General features: G+C 44.9%; 1 protein-coding gene and 1 pseudogene across 1 annotated transcript; both read left to right on the top strand.

Annotated features, from left to right (window-relative positions):
* Positions 1-3,951: 3,951 nt before the first annotated feature.
* Positions 3,952-7,853, top strand: LOC113249619 (T-cell surface glycoprotein CD1a-like). Its single transcript, XM_057315196.1, has 4 exons — positions 3,952-4,373; positions 4,872-6,588; positions 6,927-7,017; positions 7,165-7,853. Exons 2-4 carry the CDS (start codon positions 6,411-6,413, stop codon positions 7,259-7,261), a joined length of 366 nt encoding a protein of 121 aa, XP_057171179.1. The 5' UTR covers positions 3,952-4,373; positions 4,872-6,410; the 3' UTR covers positions 7,262-7,853.
* Positions 7,854-21,409: 13,556 nt separating this feature from the next.
* LOC113246708 (T-cell surface glycoprotein CD1a-like) lies at positions 21,410-24,284 on the top strand (annotated as a pseudogene).
* The last annotated feature ends 3,305 nt before the right edge of the window (positions 24,285-27,589 follow it).

The following is a 27,589-nucleotide window of genomic DNA, read 5'->3' as shown; positions in this document are numbered from 1 at the left end:
CAACAAAGTCCCGGACCAGAAATCTTCAAAGATTTACCAAACATTTAAAGAAGAGTTAATACCAATTCTTCTCAAACTATTAAAATTAGAAGAGGAAGGAATGCTTCCAAATTCATTCTATGAGGCTATAGCATTAACCCTGATACCAAAAGCAGATAAAGACACTACAAAAAAAGAGAACTAAAGGGCAATAATTCTGATGAAAAAGATGGAAAAATCCATAACAAAATATCAGTAAACCATGTCCAACAATACATTAAAAAAATCATTCATCACCATCGAGTGAAATTTATTCCTGAGATACAAGTGTGGGTCTAAATTCACAAATCAATCAACATGTTATATGACAAGAGAAAGTACAAAAACTGTATGATCATTTCATTAGATGCAGAAAAATATCTGACAAGTACAACATCCATTATGATAAAATCCCTCAACAAAATAGATTAAAGGTAACATATATGTTTCTCAATATGAGAAAGGTCACATATGAAAAACCCACAGCTAAGATCAAACTTAGTGGTTAAAAACTGAGAGCTTTTCCCTTAAGTTAAGGAGCAAGACAAGGATGTCCTCTTTCACTACTTTTATTGAACATAGTACTGGAAGTCTCAGCCACAGCAATCACAATAGGAAGGAATACAAGGCATCAAAATTGGTAAGGAAGAGGTAAAACTTTCACTATTTACCTAAAACCTTAAAAACTCCCTCCAAAAAACTACTAGAACTAATTCAGTAAGGTCTCAGGGCACAAAATCAATACGGAGAAATCCTTTGCATTTCTATATAATCATAATGAAGTAGCAGAAAGAGAAAGTAAGCAAACCCTTCCACTTATAATTGCACCAAAAATAATAAAACACCTAGGAATACACTTAACCAAAGAGGCAAAAGAACTGTACTATTAAAACTATAAAGCATTCATGAAAAAAAAATAGAAGGTGACACAAAGAAATAGAAAGATGCTCCAAGCTTATGGTTTGGAAGAACAAATATTGTTAACACATCTATCCTATCCAAAGCAATCTACAGATTTAATGCAATGCCTATCAAAGTACCAACAGCATTTTTCACAGAATGAAAGCAAGCAATCCGAAACTTTGTATGGAACCACAAAAGACTGAACGGCCAAAGCAACTTGAAAAAGAAAAAAAAGCTGGCACAGCGGTTAAGCATCTGCCTTCGGCTCAGGGCATGATCCCGGCGTTATGGGATCAAGCCCCACATCAGGCTCCTCCGCTATGAGCCTGCTTCTTCCTCTCCCACTCCCCCTGCTTGTGTTCCCTCTCTCGCTGGCTGTCTCTATCTCTGTCGAATAAATAAATAAAATCTTAAAAAAAAAAAAAGAGCTGGAAATTCAGATTTCAAGTTATCCTACACGGGTATAGTAATCAAATAGTATGGTACTGGCATATAAATAGACATATACGTCAATGGGACATAGTAGAGAGCCCATTTTATGGGCTTTGAATCTTTGACAAAGGAGGCAAGACTATGCAACAGGAAAAAGACAGTCTTTTCAACTGTGTTGATAATGGTGTTGGTCATGATGGACTGTATATTGGCTAATTGAACATAATAAAAAGAAAAAAAGAAAACGGTGCTGATTTGCTCTGGGCAGCATGGACATTTTAACAATGTTTATTCTTCTGATCCATGAGCATGGAATGTTTTTCCATCTCTTTGTGTCTTCCTCGATTTCTTTCATAGGTGTTCTGTAGTTTATAGAGTACAGGTCTTTTATCTCTTTCGTTTGGTTTATTCCTAGGTATCCTATGACCCAGCACCTGCACTACTGGTATTTACCCCAAGGAGACAGGTGTAGTGAAAAGAAGGGGCACATGCACCCCAAAGTTCATAGCAGCAATGTCCACAATAGCCAAACTGTGGAAGGAGCTGAGATGTCATTCAACAGATGAATGGATAAAGAAGATGTGGTTCATATATACAATGGACTATTACTCAGCCACCAGAAAAGATGAGTAAGTTGCCCCAACAACATTTTTCTAGATGTCTCCCAAGGCAAGGGAAACAAAAGAAAAAATAAACTATTGGGACTACATCAAAATAAAAAGCTTGTTCACAGGAAGGGAAACAATCAACAAAACTGAAAGACAATCTCCTGAATGTGAATAGATTTTTGCTGATAACATATCTGATAATGGGTTATTATCCAAAATATATAAAGAACTTGCAAAAAAAAAAGAAAACTTGTACAACTCAACAACAAAAGAACATATAATTCAATTAAAAATGGGCAAAACACATGAATAGATATCTCACTAAAGAAGACATCCAGATGCCCAACAGAACATGAAATAACGTTCAACATCACTCATCATCAGGGAAATGCAAATGACAACCTCAAAGAGATATCATCTCACACCTGTCATACTGGCTAAATGTAAGAAACACACAAGAAAAAGTGTTGGGGAAGATGTAGAGAGAGAGGAACCCTGATGCCCAGTTGGTGGGAATGCAAACTGGGGCAGCCAGTGCACAAACAGTATGGAGGTTCCTCAAAACATTAAAAACAGAAATGTCACCTGATCCAGTAAATGTACTATTGGATATTTACCCCCAAAGTGTGAAAACACTACAATGAAAAGAAACATGCACCCCAATGTTTACTGCTGCATTAATTACAAGAGCCAAATTATAGAAGCTGCCCAAGCTTCCGTGGACAGATGAATAATAAAAAAAAAAAGATGTGGTTTGTACACACAGTGGAATATTACTCAGACATAAAAATGCCTGAAATCTCGCCATTTGCAACAACATGGATGGGAAGTGAAATAATCAGTCAGAGAAAGACACATGCCATATGGTCTCACTCACACGTGGGATTTAAGAAACAAAAGAAACAAGAGAAAAGGTCTCGTTCAGATGTGGAATTTAAGGAACAGAAGAAAAAATGGACATCTACAAAGGACACGCTGCTGGTTCTCGGAGGGGAGGTGGGTGGAGAACGGGGGAAACATGTGAAGGGGATTAGAATAACACTTACATACACGAGCACTGAGTAATGTCTAGCATTCCTGAAGCACTATATTGTACATCAGACACAAATACAACACTGCGTGTTAGCTGAATTTAAAGAAAAGAACAAATCAAAGAAAAACTAACTCAGCACACCCAAAGTTACAGTTCTTGGTTTATGGTTTTTTCCCAAGTAGACTGAAAGCTCCTGCATACAGTGATTGCACTGCGAACACTGTATTTTCATGAGTGTAGCACGGTGCTTGCATCCAGGCAGGTGCTAGGTGACTGTTTGGTGAGTGAATATATATTAATGCAGGTCAGACTGAGGAGGTATACTTCAGATGTTTCAATGTCCTGTGGTTTCTGTGACGGCTACTGGTTCCTCCCCAAGAATCATGGTGAACTGGTGGCTGCTGATACTGTTACGCAGCTGATCACGGAAGAATCTGGACAAGCAAATCGAGTAGCCATTACGAAGAAATCCTTGGGCCAGGCCAGGTCACCAAATGTTGTTTCATCCTTAACCTACTACCGCCCCCAGAAATGCTCACCTATCAGTGAAGAATTCTCTGGTCAGCGCCAGTGAGGTGATCTGTCACATGGACCGTCTCCATCCCCCAAGAAGGGGACGTCATCTGCATGGTAAGACCCCTGCTCTCCAAATTAAGGGAAGGTGACCTTCCCCGACACTCCTTTCTCTTCTTTTGTCAACTTCCTTCCTGTACAAACCTCCCATTTGCACCACTCCTCAGAGCTCGCCTCTACCTGCAAGATGGGGTGCTGCCCAATTCTTGAATCACTTAATAAAACCAACTAGATCTTCAAATTCACCTGGTTGATTTAGTTTTTTTTTTTTTTTTTTAACACAAGCAGGGAGAAGTCAGAGATGTGAATGAGCTGGGGTGGGGGTGAGATGGGGAAGGAAATACATGAGAAGTGTCACAAGGGCAGGAGGGACAGCGTGACAGCAGGGTCCAGGGCTGGGTGCAGGGAGCCATGTGTTTTCATGGGTTACTGTCTGGGCGAGAAGGAAAGGCACGAGAGGCAGGGTCACTTTTCCACGCCACACAGGACTTGTTTTGTAGCAACTGAATTAGGGGACGGGGAGCAGAATGGAAGCTGGTGACAGGGAGGGAAGGACCAGGAGGGGAAGTGAGAGTCTGAGTAGGTGTCCAGGGTTGAGGGAGGAGCACATTTGCATTGTCGCAGAGACGCAGGGAAGGCTTGTGTGTGGAGAAGAAAGTCAGAAGAACGGTGCTATGTGTGGGTAGGTTTGTTAGAAAAACCATCAAAGACCGTGTAAGAGAAAGAGAGAACACCTGCAGATACGATGCTGTTCCTGCAACTTGTGTCGTTCGTGGTTCTCCTCCCAGGTGGTGACAGTAAAGATGGTGAGATCTCTGGCTCTGCCCAGTGGGTACATGTGTGAGTGTGTGTGTGTGTGTGTGTAGATGTGCTTGCGTGACTGTGTGTGTTTTAATGTGTGTGTGTGTTTGTGTACCTGTGTTTCTGTGTCTGTATACTTGTGTGTATATGTATCTGTATGTTCTTTGGCATAAGTGTGTTTGTGCATATGTGCACCTGTGCACTTGTGGTGTGTGTTTGTGTGTGTGTGTGTGAGTGTGTCTGCATTGTAGTGTGGGTTCCCCAGCACATACCTGGGAACGAAAGCGTCAGCCTGGTTCCTTCCCGAGCATCCCTGACCCCAGGGTCGTGTGCTTCTCTGATGGTTGGGTACGAAGCTCAGGGCTCTGGGGCAGAACATGTCTCCTGAGACAACTATGTCTTCCCTGTCCTCCCGATTTTGGTTCCCCTCCCTGCCACCTTCTCCTTTCTTTCTCCTTCCCAATGACCTCCTCTTCCAAAGTCAATCTGTTCTTTTTCCACAGCCTTCCAGGAGCCAATCTCCCTCCGAATCATCCTGACTTCATCCTTTTACAACCGTTCCCGGAAGCAAAATCTTGCCTCAGCTTGGCTGGATGAGCTGCAGACTCATGGCTGGGACAACAAGACTGGCGCTTTCATTTTCTTGTGGCCTTGGTCCAGGGGCAACTTAAGCAACGAGGAGGTGATTACAGCAGAAGAGTCATTTTATTCAACTCCGTTGGTCTTCCTCTGTGTTTTCATGACCATTTCAGTGAATGGCAGCTCGAATGTGAGTTCAACTCCCTCAGAGGTGGGATGGAGGTGGCAGGTGTGTGTGTGTCTCCTGGAGTTCTTTCTTCCTCTAGGAAAAAGCCTTCTGTGGCTTCTGAACCTCACATCTCCCCAACATAAATCTGAATCTCACACATGTGGGCGGAGGACAGAAGCCAGACTCTGATTCTTGAAAAGTTTCATGTCTTCTGCTACGTCCCACTCCTCTCATTGACCACGGGCTGTGTTCTCCTGTCTCCCACTAATGTCTCCTGTGACCACTCCCTTCCCTGGCCTCCAAGCAGGCACACCCTGCTCCCTCACTCTGTGACTGATTCCTTGAACTGTGTGTTTTTCTCCCCATTCAACCCATCAGCGAGGTCTGTCTATGTGTTCCCTGTACCCCACTGCATTCCCTTCACCCTAGGTTGTTTTTATCCCCAGTTCTCTTGCTGAGCCCTTCCTTATTCTCTGCCCACATGCTTCATGTCTCTCCTCCAACATTTGTTCCTTCCTCAATCATTCACCTCTTCCTCTGTCTCCGTCCACCACCACTTCCCCTTTGTGGGAGCCTCCCATCAAACCAAACTTTGCTTCATTCCCTCCAGTCCCCTGAAATTCTCCCTCTGTTTCCACCATTCCTGGTTTCCACTCATCTCATTTCATGTCTTTCTCTCCCTCTGTACTGTAACTCACAGTCTCTCTTCCCCAGATCCCTTCCAGGTACAGCTGGCGTTAGGCTGTGAACTGCGCGTTGGAGAAGCATCAGTTGGCTTCATGAGGATTGCTTATCAAGGAACAGATCTCGTGAGTTTCCAGAGCATGTCATGGTGGCCATCTCCAGAGGGAGGAAGTAGGGCTCAGCAGGTCTGCAGAGTATTCAATCAGGACCATGAAGATAATGAATTAATGCATACGTTCATCATAGACTACTGTCCCCGCTATCTCTCAAGTCTTCTTGATGCAGGGAAGGCTGATCTCCAGCGACAAGGTCAGTCCTGCTCCCTCCCTCCAAGCATGCTGCATTCTGTGCTCATAAATTTGCACCATTCCCTCACGATCTGAGTAAGAAGGAGTCAACAGGGAGAGGGGATAATGGTAACAGGTTTCTGGACGTGGAATGATGCGTCCATCTAAAGTGATGTGAAGATCTACGCTCTCAGTCTGTGAATACTTGTCCTGTGTCTGCAGTGAGGCCAGAGGCCTGGCTGTCCGCTGGCCCCAGTCCCGGTCCCGGCCATCTGCTGCTGGTGTGCCACGTCTCTGGCTTCTACCCCAAGCCTGTGTGGGTGATGTGGTTGCGGGGTGAGCAGGAGCAGCGGGGCACCCAGCAAGGCGACGTCCTGCCCCATGCTGATGGCACGTGGTATCTTCGGATGTCCTTGAATGTGAAAGCCAGGGAGGCAGCTGGCCTGTCCTGCCGAGTGAGACACAGCAGTCTAGGAGGCCAGGACATGGTCCTCTACTGGGGTGAGGAAGCGTTGGGGCCTGGCTGTGAAAAGGGGTGGGTACTTCTCTAGCAAAGCTGGGGAACCTGATGATTAATTTGAGAATCTAGGGATTCCAGATGAAAAAAGACACAAAATCAGTAACCCAGAAGTGGAAGAGCTGAGGGTGAAGGTCTTGGTCTTGCAGATATGGGATGACGCAGGTTGGGTGAAAAGGCCATTTCTGAGAAAGGATGGGAGAGGTGAAAGGAGGAAGAGCAGCTGGTGAGGCAGAGGGTGACACGAGCAAAGAGGACCAGGGAGGTAGAGTTCAACCTCAGGTGGATGGGAAATGACACCGTCTGTGCTCCAAACCCACAGAGCAGCCCCACTCCATGGGCTTGGTCTTCCTGGCGGTGATAGTGCCCCTGGTGCTTCTGGCAGGTCTGGCGCTGTGGCTCTGGAAGCGCTGGTAAGTCTCTGGAGCCACCTTCCTGCTCTTTCCCATGTGTCTCCCCACCTTTCGGTCTGTCCTCAGCCCTCCTGCTCCCAGTGCCCTGTCCCCCTGCAGTCCTCACTTCCATCTGCTGCAGACTGACTCCTCCTCTGTTCCTCCCAGGAAAACACACTGGAGATGTCCATGCACTGACCTCCGTTCTGAGTGGGATCCCAGCAGCCCAGGCTCCAGGAGGAACCTAAAGCCAGCTCAGTGGTGACGTCCTTGCAACTCTCTGTGCAACTTTGTCCTTCAGTTCTGCTTAACAATCAGTTGTGAATATAAGCTCAGTGTAATTTAGCAGGATTGGGGGTCTGACTTCGTTCTGGAACTTAACTCTCAAAATTTAATTCAGTTTAAATCCAGTAACCTCCATGTGTCACAAGCATTAGATGTCACTTCCTCTAATGAGTCCTCCCTGATTCAGACGTGGGGCATGTGTTGTGATGAGCACTGGGTGTTTTACACAACTAATGAATCACTGAACACTACATCAAAAACTTATGATGTACTATATGCTGGCTAACTGAACATGAAAAACAGAGGAATATTCAAAAAAAAAAAAAAAAAGAAAAAGAAAAAGAAAAAGAAAAAAAGAAGTGGAAGCAGTCTCTGCCTGGTGAGAATTTCCACCACTTTAACCTGCGCTTTGGCTAATCTATTATCTGCTCCCAGCCCTTATTGTCCCCAGTATTCCTTTCCCTTCTAATTCATAGGGGTTTTGATAGCAAAGACCATGGCTTTTTAATATTTGTATCCTTGGCAAGGAGAGTCACCTTCATGGAAAATATCCCCGATAAAAATGTGTTCTATTTGTGCTAAATTCATAGGTTTTTTTTCTTTTGCTTTTGCTTCCTGACATGCTCGTAGTAGTTGAGATATTTAGTGCTTTTCTTGTTAAAAATGTTCTCCCTTGGCCAAGGTCTTCACACTTTCCCTGTCCTGTTGACATCTCCAGGCCCCTAGGTTGAAATGAGTTTTCCTGTGAAGATTTCTATTATTTAACTACAGACACCGATGGGATGGATCTGTTGGTCCCAGGGTTCTGAATAAAAACAGGAAGGCAGGATGCTTGCTGGTTGTGGGGCTCAGGGACAGCAGGGCTGTCACCATGGGGCTGGATAGAAATACAGGGTCTTGTCCTCCGCTGAGACTCACTGAATCACAATTTGTACTTTAGCAAAATCAGCAGGGGACTCACGGGTGCGTACATGTGACGTCTGAGACGTAGCATACGAGTGTGTCGCTGAAGGGAAAGGGACGCTCCAGGAAAGAGAACGGGAGTGTCGTGGTCAGGGATGAATGGGGATCCAGCAGGGACAGTGCATACAGTGCCTTCTGGCTTCCGTGGCTGCCGTGTGACCATCCTGAGGACACGGAGTCCCTGACAGTGAGCCGTTGCTCCTGGGGGAATTGTGGGGTTGGGGTCCTGGGAGCCTCTGCTCACAACACTTGCCACCCGATGACTACCCAGCCTGGTTTCAAGTGTGTTTGTGTTTAAAGACAGCTTCTCTAGTATGTAGATGTGTTTGTGAGGAAGGTAGCGTATGGAGTATTTCCCTCTACTGAAACATGAGCTCAGAAGTGCGCACATGTCCCAGCTGCCGACTGTGATCGCCGCGCCTGCACAGCTGTTTTGTCATGAGGCACATCCGCCTTCTGGGCTTAGGACACCAGTCAGTCCCGCGGCTCCGGGCGTCAGGGCCGTTTTCCACAGTGACATCCCTAGAGTAGCGCAAACACGCAGAGCATGTGGCGCCGAAAGAACAGCAAAGAAGACACGTGTTCACTATGCGGGGGGAGCACAGGAAGGCCGAGCAACCCCTGCTCAGCCTCCCCCGGAGTCGCCCGAGGTGGGTGACCCGTGTCGGGACGCTCCACGTGTCCACGACGAGCGGTGCGCGCATGTGTGGGGTTCAAATCCACATCAGCAGGCAGCCCGTCAGCACAGACAGACTCTGTGATAATGGACATGGACCTTTGTGACCAACGACGCCCACGGCAGTGCGAGTGGAGACGCCACGGCTAGAGCTCCGTGACCCTCGCTTTCATTAATTAACTCCACAAACCGTTCTCGGGCTCTGACCTGCAGCAGGGACATCCCGAGTGTCAAGTAGTGGGGACGAAAAGGTCATCACTGTTTTAGGAGCTTGACAATTTTGCTTTCCTGATTTGAATGTGGTTTTCATTGTTGTTTCTAACCAGTTTGTTAGTCAGCAACTTATGTGGGTTGACCTAGGGGACAGGGACTTAGTTCTAATTTGTTCAGAGGCTGATAGAGGGGCCCAGGGCAAAAGAACTTCCAGAGGAACCCAATACAGGCTTCTACCATTGCACATGTGGACATTTCTGGAAAATAATGTTGAGATGGGAGAGGTGGCAAAAGTGAAAATATGGGAGTGGGTAGAAGAAATCATGGGACTTCTGGAATCTTCTCTCATGGATCAGAGTGCTTGGCTGTTTCTCTAACTTGCAGTCTCCCTCATTCCCCTTTTGTGGCCACCCTGTGGATTTTGGTTGGTTGACTCCGCCCTCGTGTGTAGCCCTGGGCTCTGATCAGCCTGAGGCCACAATGAGACAGGTTGAAGGATGGACAGGTAACCGGCAGGTCAGGCCAATCACCAGACAGAGGCCACTTGTATCACTCACAGTGATGGTTCAGGGCCAGGCACCTGCTCCAGGGGGCACGGGTCACAGGGAACCTGATCCTTGTGGTCAATGGCAGGGGAAAGAGATGCCCTTCCTCTCCTGGATGATGATGTCAGTGTATGAAGCCTGAAACCAGTACAATCCATTTTCAGCACCAGAGAAGCAAGCCTGAGGATGTAGTCTGCATGCAAGAAGGCAGAATAGCTGGATACATGAAATTTGCCCAGAGGTTAGACCCCAACTGTTCTCAGCAGAAGAAAGAAAAACAAAAGAAAAGAAAGAGAAAAGAGAAGTTCCGGGTGTGAGGTGGTGGCCGAGTCAACTGGCTTGGTTGTGGGCTCAATGTCACCATGTTCACATACACCAAACATCAAGTGATTACCTCATTTTATGTTTTTAAAAGAAGGTAGTAATAAAAATATTCTAACGTGATGAATGCTACATAAAATATTAATTTTCATGACTTGCCTCAGTAGAAGTTTTCTTGACCAGTTCTGCATTTTCCTTCTAAAATGCAGCCTGCCGCCCTGGGGACACTCAGGTAAGGACGTGAGCGTCAGCTCCCTGCACGCCCCATGTGCCCCGGGCTCCCATGGTTCCTCAGGCCGTCCTCTCTGAGGAGTTGCTGGAAGACTTTCCTCAGGAGGACCTTCGTTCATGTCCCGTCACAGGCTCTGCTGCCCCTGTTAGAGCCTGTGCGGTCCCGCACGGCCCGTGGTGCCTCCCAGCCTTCCTCCCTGGGCAGCTGGAAAGCTGCACACTGTCCAGAGGCCCAATGTTCATTTGTCACCATACTTCAGTAATGGTGAAAACAGCAGCAACAGCAAAACCAAAACATTGAAAAAGCAAAGGCAGACCCACAGACCCACAGAAGGTGCTGGAACCCCACCGACCCTGAGCTCCCCAGTCCACCAGCCAATACAATCCCCATGTGGTTTCAGCCCAACAAGGTGGATTTCTGCCCTTAGACTGGAAGCTGCCCTCTGATGGACGTGGATGTGGCCCAGGGGGGACACTGGGTTAATGTCTCTCTTCCTTGGAAGTTTCCTCCTTACTTCCCTCTTCCTTCCCTTGGATTCTTGAAAACATTCCTCTATTCTTTTCTTTGCCTGTTTGCTTTTTTCTTCATGTGTCCCCATCTTGTGACACTCTTACCCTGTCACAGGTCTTGCTTATTAACCCTGATACCTGGAGCAATCCCTGTCCTGGGTGTTTTCATGGATTTTCTCACAAACCACTGATCAGGAATTGATTTCCTGCTTTGCTGCTAAGTGACGGGCAGAAATTTACTCCAGGGTTTTTGTAGAGATGAAAGGACAAGGTGCCTGCGTCCTATTGTCTACAGTCCCCTCCCAGAGCTTACCTATGCAAACCTTCCAGACATCCTGCACCCCACCTCCACATTTCAGCATGCTCTTGGGGGGAGCCCAGTCAGAGTGGTGCCACAAGCCTGGCAGGATGCGAGCAGCCCTGACGGGGGCCCCACCACTCCAAAGGGAGTCCTGTCCTGGACAGAAGCTATGCAAAACTTTCTTATTGTTGCCCCAGATGTGGGCTGGTGGCTGAAAGCTGGTCCGACGGCAGGACCCTCCCACCCATGAAAGCTTCTCAGGGGACAACACAGGGAATGTGCCCTGCAGTTCACTGATACTCCATCTTTGGCAAATACTTGGTTTGACACAACTTAAACCCACGGAGGCCCCACACCGGCCCACTAATACCGCAGGGACCAAACCCCGCCCACAGCAGACCATGAGAGGCATTGCAGATGGCAGGTCGGAAGGCAAATGCAGGTCAGTCACCACAGGAGGGCGCCTCAGGCTACATACGAGACGCCCTCCTGTGCCAGTTTCTGAAGAACAGGGGACCCTGCACTGTAGGTCACCACGGGACCTCTTCTTCGTGCAGTCAGTGCTTTCAAGAGCAGGACACAGAGCTAACTTTCCTGACACACGGAAACAGACAGGGTTGGACAAAATGAGGAGAGAGAGGAAGATGTCCCACATGAGAGAACGGGGCAAAATCTCAGCAAAAGGGCTAAGTGAAAAAGAGATAAGTAGTATGCCGGACAGAAAATTTACTTATTGTTTGTTTGTTTCAATTTTTTCTTAAATTCTAGTTGGTTAGCATATAGTGTAATCTTGGCTTCAGTTTTAGAATTCAGGAATTCATCACTTTCATAAAACAGCCACAGCTCATCACAACTGTTCTCCTTAGCACGCGTCCTCTGCCTGCCTCCCTCGTCACCCCTTAGTTTATTCTCTATTGTTAAGAATCTCTATGGTCTGCCTCCCTCTCTCTCTTTTTTTTTCCCCTTTCCCATATGTTCATCTGTTTTGTTTCTTAAATTCCACATACAAGTGAAATGGTATTTGTCTTTCTCTGACTGACTTACGTCACTTAACATAATACACTCCGGTTCCACCCACATCCCTGCAAATGGCAAAATTTCATTCTTTTTGATGGCCGAGTAATAGTCCTTTCTATTCATATGCCGCAACTTCTTTATCCATTCATCCGTCATTGGACACTTGGGCTCTTTCCAGAGCCTGGCTATTGTCGATAATGCTGCTACACATTGGGGTGCATGTGCCTTTTACAATCTGTATTTTTGGGTCCTTTGAGTAAATACCTAGTAGTGCAATTGCTGGATCATAGGGAAGTTCTATTTTTAACTTCTTGAGGAGCCGTCATCCTGTTGCCTAGAGTTGCCGCACGGGTGCTTTCCCACCAACAGAAGGTTCCCCTGTCTCTGCCTCCTCACCCACGTCTGCTTCCTGTTTTGATAATTTTAGCCATTCTGATATTTGTGAGTGGTCTTTCACGGTTTTGATGTGTATTTCCCTGGTGATCAGTGATGTTGAGCGTCTTTTCACATGTCTGTGGCCACCTAGATGTCTTTTTTAGAAAAGTGTCTATTCATGTTTTGTACCCATTTCTTTACTGCTTTATTTATTTTTCAGTGTTGAGTTTTATTTTGGTGTTGCTTTCCATTTAGATTTTGAATACTAACCCTTTATCAGATATGGCATTTGAAATATCTCCTCATATTCCGTAGGCTGCCTTTTAGTTTTGTTGATTGTTTCCTTCACTGTGCAGAAGCTTTTTATCTTGAGGTCCCAACAGTTCATTTTTGCTTTTATTACCCTTGCTTCTGTCGATGTGTCTAGTAAGAACTTGCTATGACTGAGGTCAAAGAGGTTGCTGCCGGTATTCCCCTCTATGATTTTGATGGTTTCCTGTCTCACATTTAGGTCTTTCATCTATTTTTCAATTTATTTTTCTGTATGGTGTAAGACAGTGATCCACTTTCATTCTTCTGAAGGTTGCTGTCCAGCTTTCCTAACGCCATTTGAGAAGAGACAGTCTTTCTTCCATTGGATATTCTTTCCTGCTTTTTTAAAGATTAGTTGACTATAGATTTCTGGGTCTATTTCTGGGTTTTCTGTTCTGTTCCACTGATCTATGTGTTTGTTTGTTTGTTTGTTTTTAAAGATTTTATTTATTTATTCGACAGAGATAGAGACAGCCAGCGAGAGAGGGAACACAAGCAGGGGGAGTGGGAGAGGAAGAAGCAGGCTCATAACAGAAGAGCCTGACGTGGGGCTCGATCCCAGATCGCTGGGATCACGCCCTGAGCCAAAGGCAAATGCTCAACTGCTGTGCCACCCAGGCACCCCTATGTGTTTGTTTTTGTGCCAGTGCCATACTATCTTGAGGACTGCAGCTTTGTAATGTAGTTTGAAGTCCAGAATCATGATGGTTCCAGCATTGCTTTTACTTTTTCAGGGTTGCATTGGCTATTTGGGGTCTTTTATGATTTCCATACAAATTTTAGGATTATTCCAGCTCTTTGAAAACTACTGGTGTTATTTTGGTAAGGACTGCATTTAATGTATAGATTGCTCAACCAAATTATTCAATCATTCAAGAATAATCATTGAGCACCTACCACTTGCCAGTCCCACATTTGGATGTTGGGTATCCATTTTAACAGGAATGTATATGTAATGTCCGAAGGCAACCAATGAAGCCATGATTCTGGGTGGGCAAACATCAGCTAAGGGTGACTCTTAGAAAATAGTTTAAGCAGTCATGTTGTTGGGTAGAGCCTGTACGTTATAATAAGACTAAGCACATGAAGTTCGGGGGAAGGTGATGCTGGAGGAGGGCCCTAAGATCACCTCTTCCAACTAGATAACACCCACATCAGTGTAAATAACCAAGAAAATGACCCAAAGACTGACATAACTAACTGTCCACAGCTAAATGTAGAGAAGAGGCTACATTGAACAGGGCAGGATGGGCGGAGTTGGGGTGGGGAGCTAAAGGGATGCACAGGATGACCGTGAAGGGAAGGGATGCATGGCCACAGAGAGGGAATAGAAACAGATTCACACCAGGGAGCCCACCTGGGGTAGATGGATTCCCATAATATTTGGCTTTGAAAATCATGATTTCTGGAGTTTTTACAATCCATGGGGCTTAACACCTGGAATATAAAAAGTCAGCAGGCTCAGCTCTGGAAGATCTACAGGGTCAAGAGGAAACTGAATCTCCCTGGTCTTTAAGAGATAGCACCGCCAACAGCCCCAGAGAGTTACAGCATAGAAGACACAGTTTGAAGTATGCCTGGGGGAGGGATTACAATTTTTCAACTCTCAGAGCATGCCCCAAAGGGACAAAGATTGTTGGGGGACTCCTCGAGAAATACATGAGCCAGCAGGAGCCATTTCCCCCTCCTCCCCTAAGCTTGAGCACACAGACAACTGTGGGAACCCACATAGAGCCAACATTCACTAACTCCCTTGCTATTAGCATGCCACACACCAATGTTCCCCTGCAGACATATTCCCTCTAGTCAGACCCTTAGCTCCAGTTCCCCTCCCCCAGCATACCTGTGCAAACCTTGTTCACACTGTGCACGCTGTCCCAGTGTGCTTCTGCGGATCTGCCCCCTCCAACCCAGACTGCCTGCATCCCATTGGGTGTAGGCTGCTTCGACAGCAAACCTGTGGAATCTCTGCTAACACCATGCCACCCACCCCCATGCTATTCTGAGGTTCTGCGCATTCCAATAAGATCTTGGCAGGAGCCCATCCAAAGTGGTGTCACAAGCCTGGTGATGCCCAAGCATTCCTGACAGGGCCACTCTACTGCATAGTGAATCTGCCCTGGGCAGAAGGAAAGATAATTACACAGAACATTCTGACTGAGGCTCCAGAAGAGGGCTAGGTAGACATTTGTGCTATCGCAGGGCCCTTCCACCAATGAAAGCTTCTCAGGGGACAACACAGGGAATGTGCCCTGTAGATCAGTGCAACTTTGTCTATGACAATCACTTAATCTGACACAACTTAAGGCTGAGGAGCCTGCTGAATGGCCCACTAAGAACACAGAACCAAACCCAAAACACAACAGGCAAAGATGACCATTGCAAATTACTGGCCTAAAAAAAAAAACGTGCATCAGCTTCTACTGCAGACACGCAACACACACAGGAGGTACCCCTGAGGTGTCAGTCTCTGGTGAACAGCGGACATTGCACTGCAGAACATTACAGAACTTCTTCACCAGGCCATGACTTTCAAGTACAAGAGATGTAGCTAACTTTCCTAACATACGGAAAGAGAACAGAGACTTAAACAAAATGAGGACACAGAGGAATATGTGCCAAATGAAAGAACAGGACAGAATCACAGCCTGAGAGCTAAGTGAAAAGGAGATAAGTAATATGCCTGATAGAGAATTTGAAGTAATGGTCATGAAGTTACTCACTAGACTTGAGAAAAAAATAGAGGACCTTAATAAGACCCTCAACAAAGGGACAGAAAACGTAAAAAAAGAACCAGTCGGTGTTGAAGAACCCAACAACTGAAACTAAAAATACACTAGATGGAATGAACAGGAGAATACAGGAAGCAGAAGAACAGATCAATGATCTAGAAGAGAGGATGTGGAAAGCAATCAATTTGAACAGGAGAGAGGGAAAAAATACAAAAGAAAATAGACTTAAGGAGCTCAGCAACCCATCTAACATGAAAACATTTGCATTATAGATGATAGACAGAGAAGAGAGAGAAAGGGGGCAAGAAATTTATTCGAAGAAATAATAGCTGAAAACTTCCCAAAACTGGTGAGGGAAACAGAAATCAAAATCAAGAGACATAGAGAGCTTCCAACAAAATCAACACAAAGAGGTTTACAGCATGATGCATATTAATTAAAATAGCAAAAAGTAGCAATGAAGGAGAATTTAAAAACAGCAAGAGAAAAGAAAGTTATATGCAAAGGAAACCCATAGAGGCATCAGCTGGTTTTTCAGTAGAAATTATAGATCAGAAAGAAAATGGCATGATATATCCAAAGTACTGAAAGGAAAAAATCTGCAGCCAAGAACACTCTATCCAGCAAGGCTATCATTCAGAATAGAATGAGAGATAGAGTTTCCCAGACAAATTAAAGTGAAAGGAATTCCTGAACACTTAACCCTGCGCTGCAAGATATGTTAAAGAGGACTCTGAGTGGGAAGGAAAGGAAAGAGGAAAGGAAAGGAATTAGAAAAACAGTAAAAATGAGGAGATCCATAAAATCAGTCAAGGGACTCACAAAATAAAAGGATGCATATTTCAAAAACTTAGGGGTGGAGAGGAGTAGGAATGATTTTAAACTTAGTGAACTTAATAATGACTTCTATAGAGAGAAGCTCTTATATACAAAGTGAATGATAACAATTCAAAAATTAGTAATACATATGCAAAAAATCAAGAGAGAAGAATCCACGTATGTCAATAAAGAAAGCCAACAAACACATGTGCTGGGTGTTATAAGCAACTAATGAATCATCGAACTTTACATCAAAAGCCAGGGATGTACTGTATGGTGACTAACATAATATAATAAAAAATATTATTATGAAAAAATAAAATAAAATAATAAAGTTAAAAAAACACAAAATAAGTAATGAAATGGCAAAAAGTATATACTGATCATTAATTATATTGATTCTTGCCTTGTCAATTTTTGCCATTCTAATTGGCATAAAGTGGTATCTCAATGTGGTTTTGATTTGAATTTCCCTGATGGCTAATGATTTTGAACAGTTTCTCATGTGTCTATTAGCCATTTGTATGTCTTCATTGGAAAAGTGTTTGTTCATATCTTCTGCCCATTTTTTGATTTGATTATTTGTCTCTTATGTATTGAGTTTGAGAAGTTCTTTGTAGATCTTGGATACCAATCTTTTGTCTGTAGTGTCATTTGCAAATATCTTCTCCCATTCCGTGGGCTGCCTCTTAGTTTTTTTGACTGTTTTCTTGGCTGTGCAGAAGCTTTTTATCTTGATGAAGTCCCAAAAGTTCATTTTATCTTTTGTTTCTCTTGCCTTTGGAGATGTGTCGTGAAAAAAGTTGCTGTGGCCAATGTCAAAGAGGTTGCAGCCTATCTTCTCCTCTATGATTTTGATGGATTCCTGTCTCACTTCGAGGTCTTTCATCCATTTGGAGTTTACCTTTGTGTATGGTGTGAGAGAGTGGTCAAGTTTCATTCTTTTGCATATAGCTGTCCAATTTTCCCAGCACCATTTATTGAAGAGACTGTCTTTTTTCCACTGGATGTTTTTTCCTGAGAGGATGTGGAGAAAGGGGATCCCTCTTACACTGTTGGTGGGAATGCAAGTTGGTACAGTCACTTTGGAAAACAGTGTGGAGGTCCCCTATAAAGTTAAAAATTGAGCTACCCTATGATCCAGCCATTGCACTACTGGGTATTTACCCCAAAGATACAGACGTAGTGAAGAGAAGGGCCATATGCACCCCAATGTTCATAGCAGCATTGTCCACAATAGCTAAATTGTGGAAGGAGCCGAGATGCCCTTCAACAGATGAATGGATTAAGAAGCTGTGGTCCAATATGCAATATTACTCAGCCATCAAAAAGAACGATTTCTCAACGTGTGCTGCAACATGGACAGGACTGGAGGAGAAAATGCTAAGCGAAATAAGTCAAGCAGAGAAAGACAATTATTGTATGGTTTCACTCATTTATGGAACATACGAAGTAGGAAGATTGGTAGGAGAAGAAAGGGAAGAAGAAAGGGGGGGGGTAAACAGAGGGGGAATGAAGCATGAGAGACTGTGGACTCTGGGAAACAAACTGAGGGCTTCAGGGGGGATGGGATAGGCTGGTGATGGGTATTAAGGAGGGCACATATTGCTTGGTGCACTGGGTGTTATATGCAAGTAATGAATCATGGAACTTTACATCAAAAACTTGGGATGTACTGTCTGGTGACTAACATAATATAATAAAAAATATTATTATTAAAAAAAAGAAAATTGAAGGTGACACAAGGAAATGGAAAGACATTCCATGCTCATGGAGTGGAAGAGCAAATATTAGTAACATGTGCATTCTACCCAAAGCAAGCTACAGATTTAATGCATCTCCTCAGAATATCAACAGCATTTTTCACAGAATGAGAGCAAACAATCTTAAAATTTGTATGGAAGCACAAAACACTCTGAATGGCCAACACAATCTTCAAAAGGAAAACTGAAGCTGTAGATATCACAATTCCAGATTTCAAGTTATACTAAAGCTTTAGTGATCAAAACAGAATGGTACTGGCACAAAATGAACACATATATCAATGGAACAGAGTAGAGAACCTAGAAATAACCCCACAAGGCTGGAGATGGGTAGTAAGGAGGGCACGTATTGCATGGTGCACCGGGTGTTATACGCAACTAATGAATCGTGGAACTTTACATCAAAAACCAGGGATGTACTGTATGGTGACTCACATAATATAAAAAATATTATTATTAAAAAAAACAAACCCACAATTTTATGGCCAATTAATCTTTGACAAAGGAGGCGAGAATATGCAATGGGGAATAGAAAGTCTCTTCAACCAATGGTATTGGGAAAACTAGACACCTACATGCAAAAGAAAGCAACTGGACCACTTTCTTACACCATAGAAAAAATAAACTCAAAGTGGATTAAGGACCTAAATGTGAGTCCTGAAATCGTAAAAATCCTGTAAGAGAGTAGAGGTAATAAGTTCTTTGATATCAGCCATAGCAGCATTTTTCCAGATATGTCTCCTCAGCAAGGGAAACAAAAGCAGAAAACCAAAACCAAAACCAAACCAAAACAAAACAAAACAAAGAAACTGTTGCACTACCTCAAAATAAAATGCTTCTGCAAAGCAAGGGAAGCAAGCAACAAGCCTAAAAGACAATCTACTGAATGTAAGTAGATGTTTGTTAATGACATATGTGTAAATGGTTAGTATGCAAAATATATAAGGAGCTTGAACAGCTCAACACCTAACAGAGGACATAATCCAATTAATAAATGGACAGAAGACATGAATAGACATTTCTCCAAAGAAGACATTCAGATGTCCAACACGCAGATGAAAAGATTCTCATCATCACTGATCATCAGGGAAATGCAAATCACAACCACAAAGAGACATCACCGCACGCCTGTCACATCAGTTAAATTAACACACACACACACACACACACACACACACACACACACAAAAGAAACAAGTCTTGTTTAGGGTGTCGAGAAAAAAGAACCACTGTGCCCTGTTGGTAGAAATGTAAACTGGTGCAGCCACCGTGGAAAACGCTATGGCGGTTCTTCAAAAAACTTAAAACAGAATAACTATATGATCCAGCAATTTTACTACTGGATATTTTTTGTATTATTGGATAGTTGCCCAAGAATGTGAAAACACAAAATGAATTATGCACCCCTGGTGTTTACTGCGCCATTATTTACTAAGTATCTAACATATGGAAACAACGCAAACATCCATAGAGAGATGAATAAAGAGAAAAGATGTGGAATGGAATATACACACAATGGAATATTATTCAGACATAAAAATAACTGATCCCTCCATTTGCAACAACATGGATAGAGCTAGAGATGATGATGGTAAGTGACGTCAGTCAGTCAAACAAAGACAAATACATATATGGTCTCATTCATATGTGGAATTTAAGAAAAAAATAAAAGAACAAAGAATGAAGTGGAAAAGAAAAAAAAACCACACTCTTATCTATAGAAAACACACTGCTGGTTCCCAGAGGGGAGGTGGATGGGGGGATGGGGGAAACAGGTGAAGAGGAGTAAAATTACACTTATGTTCCTGAGCACTGAGTAATGTATGGAATTGTTGAATCACTATATCATACACCAGAAACTAATTAACATGGTATGTTAACTACAGTGGAATTAAAAAAAAAAATAACCAAAGAAAAACTAACTCAGCACACCAAAATGTACAGTTCTTGGTTTATGTGTTTTTCTTCCCAAGTAGACTGAAAGCTCCTTGCATACAGTGATTGCTCTGCGAACACTGTATTTTCATGAGTGTAGCACGGTGCTTGCATCCAGCAGGTGCTAGGTGACTGCTTGATGAGTCAATATATATTAATGCAAGTTAGACAGAGGGGATATTTTTCAGATGTTTCAATGTCTTGTGGTTTCTGTGATGGCTAGTGGCTCTTCCCTAAGAATCATGGCACACAGGTGGTTGCTGATATTGTTAGACAGGCAGTCAAGGGGGAATCTGGACAAGCAAACAGAGTAACTGTTAAAAAGAAATCCGTTGGGGGCGCCTGGGTGGCACAGCGGTGAAGCGTCTGCCTTCGGCTCAGGGCATGATCCCGGCGTTATGGGATCGAGCCCCACATCAGGCTCCTCCGCTATGAGCCTGCTTCTTCCTCTCCCACTCCCCCTGCTTGTGTTCCCTCTCTCGCTGGCTGTCTCTATCTCTGTCGAATAAATAAGTAAGATCTTAAAAAAAAAAAAAAAAAAAGAAAGAAAGAAATCCGTTGGCCCAAAATGGCACCCGGGTCAGACCAAGTCCCCCAAGATTGCTTAATCCCTAACCTAACTACAGTTCCCACCTCCCCCAGAAATGTTCACCTGCCAGTGAGAATTCTCTGGCCAGCACCAGTGAGGTTCTCTGTCACATCTCTCCATCTCCAAGGAGGGTAAGTCACCTGCATAGTAAGACCCCCTGCTCTCCCAAATAAGGGAAGGTGACCTCCCCTGAAACACTCCAGTCTCTTTTGCCAACTTCCTTCCTATAAAAACCTCCCATTTACAACACTCCACAAACCTCCCGTCTGCCTGCCAGATGGGATGCTGCCTGACTCTTGAATCACTTAATAAAACCAATTAGATCTTCAAATTTATCTGGTTGATTTAGTTTTTTAACACAAGCAGTGCGAAGTTAGAGATGTGAATGAGCTGGGGGAGAGATGGGAAAGTAAATACATGGGGTGTCACAAGGGCAGGAGGGATCCAGCGACAGCAGGTTCCAGGGCTGGGTGCTGGGAGCCATGTTTTCATGGATTACTGTCTGGACCCTACAAGAGGTAGGGTCACCTTTCCACGCCACACAGGACTGGTTCTGTAGCAACCGAACTAGGGGACGGGGAGCAGGATGGAGGCTGGTGACAAGGAGAAGCTGGAAGCCAGAAGGAATCAGACCAGGAGGGGAAGTGAGAGTCTGAGTAGGTGTCCAGGGTTGAGGGAGGAGCCCATGTGCATTGTGGCAGAGACTCGGGAAGGCTTGTGTCTTGAGAAGGAAGTCAGAGGAGAGGTGCTGTGTGAGGGGTAGGTTTGTTAGAACAAACACCAAAGGCCCACTTTGTAAGAGAAGGAAAGACCATCTGCAAATACAATGCTGTTCCTGCAAATTTTGCTGTTGGCCGTTCTCCTCCCAGATGGTGACAGTGAAGATGGTGAGACCTCTGGCCCTGCCCAGTGGGTGCAATTGCGTGTGTGTGTGTGCATGTATGTACACGTGTTTGTGTACATTTGATTATGCGTATATGTGTTTAGGTGCCTAAGTGCATCTCTGTGTGTTTGTGTGTGTACACGTGGGGGTGTGTGTCTGTCTAGCTGTGCTGGTATATGTGCATATGTGTGAGGATATGTGTGATCTCTGTGTGTGCATGTGTGTACATATGTGCATTTGTGTCTTTCTGTGTGTGCAGTCATACTTGGGGTTGGGAGCGTCAGCCTGGTTCATTTGAGCATCCCTGACCCCAGGGACCCTTGCTCTTCTGAAGGATGGTTACATAGCTCGGGGCTCTGGGCAGCACATGTCTCCTGAGACAATATGGCTTCCCTATACTCAGACTTTGGTTCTCCTCCCTGGCACCTTCTTCTCCATTCTTTCTCCTTCCCATTGCCCTCCTTTCCTCCCTGTAACTGTCCTTTTGCTACAGCCTTCCAGGAGCTGATCTCTTTCGGAATTATCCTCACCACATCGTTTTACAACATTTCCTGGACAAAAAATCAAGGCTCAGCGTGGCTGGATGAGTTACAGACTCATGCTTGGGGCAGCAAGACCGGTGCTTTCATTTACCTGCAGCCTTGGTCTTCGTGGCAACGTCAGCAACGAGGAGCTGAAAGAAATGGAAACCATATTCTACAGATACTCCATTAGAACTATTTCGATATGTCATAACCATGTCAGCAATCGGCAGTTTGAATGTGATGTTCAGTTCCCTGTGGTTGGGATGGAGCTGACAGACACTTGTGTCTCCTTGAGTTCTTTCTTCCTGTGGGAAATGAACTCCACTTTCTTCTGAACCTCACCTCTCTCTGCCATAAAATGGAATCACAGCCATCTGGGGGTAGAATCCAGATCCCAATTTTTGAAAAGCTTCACGTGTTCTGCTACCTCCCACTCTTCTCACTGACTGCAGGTTGTGCTTTCCTCTCTCCTGCTAGTGTCTCCCATGACCACCCCTTTCCCTGGCATCCAACCAGGCACCCTAGCTCCCTCACTCTGTGACTGAGTCCTTGAACTGTGCTTTTCTCTTCATTCAGTCACATCAGCAATGCCTGTCTGTGTGTTCGCACTGGACTCCCTTCTACCTAGATTGTTTTTACCCTAGCTCTCCGACTGAACCCTTCCCTATTCTATACCCCCATCATCTATGTCTCTCCTCCAACGTTTGTTCCTTCCTCAAACTTTCACCTCTCTCTCCACCTCCAGCAACCACCACTTCACCTTTGTCTGAGCCACTTCTCAAACCAATCTTTCCTCAAGTCCCTATAATCCCCTAAACTTCTACCTCTTCTTCTGCCCTCCATGCATTCCACTAATCTCATTAACTCTCTTTTACTCCTCCTGTCTTGTAACTCACAGTCTCTCTTCCCCAGATCCCTTTCAGGTTCAGGTAGTATTAAGCTGTGATTCCCACTTTGGAGAAGCATCAGTAGGCTTCATGAGGATTGCTTATCAAGGATCAGATCTCATGAGTTTTCAGAACACATCATGGTGGCCATCGCCAAAGGGAGGAAGTAGGGCTGAGCAGATCTGCAGACTATTCAATCAGAACCATGTTACCAATGAAATAGCACACAAGCTTCTCAGTGACACCTGCCCCTGGCTCCTGTTGGGTCTTCTTGATGCAGGGAAGGCATATCTCCAGCGACAAGGTCAGTCTTTCTCCCTCCCTCCATGAATTCTCTACTCTGCACTCCTAAATTTGCATCATTCCCTCAAGGAAGGAACCAAGGGGGGGAGGGATGATGACAGGATTCTAGAGGTAGAAAGATGTGATTATTTAAAGTGATGTGAATATCTACCCTCTCAGTCTGTGAATATCTCCTGTGTCTGCAGTGAGGCCAGAGGCCTGGCTGTCCACTGGCCCCAGTCCCGGTCCCGGCCGTCTGCTGCTGGTGTGCCATGTCTCCAGCTTCCACCCCAAGCCCGTGTGGGTGATGTGGATGCGGGGTGAGCAGGAGCAGCGGGGCACCCAGCGAGGCGACGTCCTGCCCCATGCTGATGGGACGTGGTATCTTCAGATGTCCTTGGATGTGAAAGCCAGGGAGGCAGCTGGCCTGTCGTGCCTGGTGAGACACAGCAGTCTAGGAGGCCAAGGCATGGTCCTCTACTGGGGTGAGAAAGAGCTGGGGCCCAGCTGGGAAAGGGGGAGGGTAGTGCTAGAGCAGAGAGGGGGAGCCAGATGAAATATTTGGGAATCTAGGGACTCCAGACCAAAAATGACAAAAAAAAAGAAAAAAGAAAAAAAAAAGAAAATCAGTAACTTAAGAAATGGAAAAGCTGAGAGTGAAGGTCCTGCAGATGAGGGGATGTGGAAAGTTGGGTGTTGGGTCCGTCTCTGAGGAGGAATGGGAGAAGAGAGAGGAAGGATGGTTGGTGAGGCAGAAGGTGACAGGAGCAAAGAGGACGAGGGAAGTGCCATTCGCCCCTGGGTGGATGGGAAGTGACACCATCTGTGCACCAAACCCACAGAGCAGCCCCACTCCATGGGCTTGGTCTTCCTGGCAGTGATAGTGCCCCTGGTGCTTCTGGCAGGTCTGGCGCTGTGGCTCTGGAAGCGCTGGTATGTCTCTGGAGCCACCTTCCTGCTCTTTCCCATGTGTCTTCCTATCTTTAGTCTGTCCTCACCACTAGTGCTCCCAATGCCCTTCTCCCCTGCAGTCCTCACCGCCACTTGCTGCAGAAAGACTCCTCTTCTGTTCCTCCCAGGAAAACACACTGGAGACCTCAGTGCATTCGGCTCCCTTTGGAATGATATCCCACCAGCCCAGGGGCCAGGACATACTTAAACCCAGCTCAGTGGTGATGTCCTTGCAACTGTCTATGTGGAACTTTAGTCTTTCATTTTTCCTTAATCATCAGTTGTCAATATAAGCTAACTGTAATTAGTGGGGTTTGTTGTCGTTACCTGATTCCAGGACTTTAAAACTCAGAATTTAACTCTGGATGGAATGAAGTCCAAGAACATCCATGGGACATCAAGCATCAAATGTTAGTTCCTCCAGAGCCCTCCCTGATTTACAATTGGAAGCAGTCCCTGCCAACTGAGATTTCCCACAATGTTTAGTTGCACTTTGGCAAACCTATTCCTAAACCTCAGCCCTTTTTGTCCCCACTTGGGTACATTTTCTCCTTCTAATGCTTAGGTCTTTTGAGAGCAAAGTCCCTGTCTTTTAAATATTTTTTCTCTCCTTGATAAGGTGTCTCACCTGCATGGGATATGTGCTCAATAGAATCTGTGTTGAATTTTTGTCAAATTTATAGGTTTTCTTCTTCTTTTCCTTCCTGATATGTTTGTAGTGGTTGAGACGTGTAGTGCTCTTCTTGTTAAAAGCCCTCTCATTTGGCCAAGGGACTTCACAATCTCATGGCTCCTTGTTTCATCTCTGACATCCTGAGGAGAACCACAGTTTTGCCTGTGAACATTCCAGTTATTTACTATTGAAGTGAACCTGTTGTTCCAAGTATTCTGAATAAGAAGAAGGCAGAATTCAGGCCCTTAATGTTTCTGGGGCTCAGGGACAGCAGCAGAGTTGTCACCTTAGGGCTTGTTAGAAATACAGGGTCTTGGTCTCAGCAGAGACCCACTGAATCACAATTTGCATTTTAGCAAAATCAGCAAGGGATTCTCAGGTACATGAACTGTGAGAGGTGCTGATATAGGTGATGCCTGAGAGGTGGCAGTGCCAGTGTGTCCCTGAACGGAAAATAGATGCTCTGGGAAAGAGAGTAAGAGTACTGTGCTCAGGAATGAATGGGGATCCAGGAAGGAGCCTCCTGCATTCATGACTGCTGTGTTACAGCCACTGAGGGACAGGCACTGAGCCATTGTTCCTGGGGGGAGTATGAGGTTGGGTTCCTGGGAGCCTTTGCTCACAACGCTTGCCAAGTGAAGACTACATAGCCTGGTTTCATAACTGTTTCTGATTAAAGACAGCTTCTTTGTGTGTGTGTGTGTGTGTGTGTGTGTGTGTGTGTGTGTGTATGAATATATGTGTGTATACATATATGTATACATGTGTGTGTGTATTTCTAAATAATTCATTGTGTGCCATATATCCCTATGATGAAATCCTAGCCCAGAAGTGTAACATTTCTCAGCTTGGGTACTGCGATTGCCAGGGTCTTTGCCTTTCAGCCCCATAGCTGTGCTGCCCACAATGCTTTTAGAAGCAAACAGACAGGAAACAGTCTACATCTTATAAATACACACATATAGCTCTTCCCCCCCTTTCCATGGTGTTATCATAGCGTCCTAGATGTTATTTAGCACTCTCTGGAGTGGTTCCACATAGATGCCTTGAATGTCCTATTCTTTTTCCTGGATTTACTGCAATGTTGATTCATTACCATTGAACTCATGGCCCACAGCTCTGCATTGGGAGCCTGATCAAGCCTTGCCTTTGTCACATCCCACCTTCTTCTCCTTAGGAACACCAGTCAGCCCTGCAGCTCTGGGCTTCAGGGCCTTTTTTAACACTGAAATCATGAAGAAAGAACGTAGAATTCAGAAAATGTGGCCCCAAAGGAACCATGAAGAAGACACATGTTTACAGTGTGGGAATTAGCACAGAAAGGCAGAGGGGCACCTGGTCCAGCCTCACCAGGCAACACGTAAAGTGGGTGACACATTTCAGGCCTCTCTCCCTGCCTCTATGAATAACAGTGGGTGCATGTGTCTGGGGTTACAAAGCCACATCAGCAGGCAGGCCAATCAGCACAGAAAGACTCCATGAATAATGAAGATGGACCTTTGTGAGCGACGACCCCCATGGCAGTGCGAGTGGAGACGTCCATGGCTAGACTTCAGTTACTCTCAGTTTCATTAATTAATTCAACAAACCATTCTAAAGCCCTGACCATGTAGCTGGGACATTTTGAGTGTCAAGTAGTGGGGAGGAAAAGGTCTTCTGTGTCTTCGTAGCTTGAAAGTTTTGCTTTCTTGATTTGTTTATCTTTTTCATTGTATTTCTATTTTCTTAATACAGGAGCTAATGTGGGTTGATCTAGCGGAAAGGAAGTTAGTTCTAATTTGTTTAGGGGCTGAGAGAGGAGACCAGGGCAGGAGAATGTTCAAACGGACCACATGCAAGGTCTCAGCCCAGGACATGTGAATATTTCTGGAAAATAATGTTGAAATGGGAGAGGTGGCAAAGGTGAAAATATGGGAATGGAGACAGCAAATCATGGGACGTCTGCAATAGGGCCAGACAACTGCTCCAGGTAGCACGGGTTCCACAAAGTCTGATTCTTGTGGTCGATGGAGGGGGGAAGAGATGCTCTCTCCTGTCCTGGTTGAGAAGGTGCAGGGCACAAAGATAGAAACAAGTACCATCCATTTTTCACCACCAGAGAAGCAAGCCTGAGGATGAAATCCTCATGAAAGAAGGCAGAGTAATTGCATATGTGAAATTTGCTAAAAGCGTACATCCAAAGTGTTCTCACTATAAGAAAGATAAAAGAAAAGAAAGAAAAGAAAAGAAAGGAAAAAAAAAAAAAGAAAAGAAAGGAAAAGAAGAGTACCAGTGGGGAGGAGCTAAGTTGGTGGAGTAGTAGTAGGACCCTAAGGTTGCCTCAACCCTGGAACACAGCTAGGTGAATAACAAATCCTTCTGAAGAGCCAAGATATTGATCTGAGGACTGACAGAAAAAACTTCACAACTAGAAGGAGACAAGAGGCCACATCCTGGAAGGTAGGAGGTGGGGAGTCATGCTTTGGGGGAAGATGCAATTATAGATTCTATGGAAGAGAGGAAGCCCTGGTCATGTACAGAGGAGAGAGAGAGAAAGAGAGAGAGAGAGAAAGAGAAAGAGAAAGAGAAAGAGAAAGAGAAAGAGAAAGAGAAAGAGGAGCACCCAGGGTATCACAGAAGGAAAAGACTTTCCCACATCCATTGACTAGGATAGTGAGAGTGGTTGATTTTTGTGAAATTTGCAACCAGTGGAGCTCAAAGACTGGAGCTTTAGAGGTCTGTGCTGTGGTTGATGTTGAGTCCAGTGGGCACTGAAGTGCTCCTGCGAAGAAAGAGAGCAGAGGTCTAGGAACAGACAGCACAATCT

This window comes from Ursus arctos, unplaced genomic scaffold, assembly GCF_023065955.2.
Source record: "Ursus arctos isolate Adak ecotype North America unplaced genomic scaffold, UrsArc2.0 scaffold_2, whole genome shotgun sequence".
Taxonomy (NCBI): Eukaryota; Metazoa; Chordata; class Mammalia; order Carnivora; family Ursidae; genus Ursus; species Ursus arctos.
The sequence above is the reverse complement of the archived record's forward strand: the minus strand, read 5'-3'. Positions and strand labels throughout refer to the sequence as shown.

Excerpts from the sequence above, each read along its gene's own strand:
- LOC113249619 (XM_057315196.1), top strand. The coding sequence starts at position 6,411 with ATGTGGTTGCGGGGTGAGCAGGAGCAGCGGGGCACCCAGCAAGGCGAC. Across the intron at positions 6,589-6,926 it reads GGACATGGTCCTCTACTGGG|AGCAGCCCCACTCCATGGGC; the intron begins GTGAGGAAGCGT and ends CCAAACCCACAG. Across the intron at positions 7,018-7,164 it reads CTGTGGCTCTGGAAGCGCTG|GAAAACACACTGGAGATGTC; the intron begins GTAAGTCTCTGG and ends TGTTCCTCCCAG.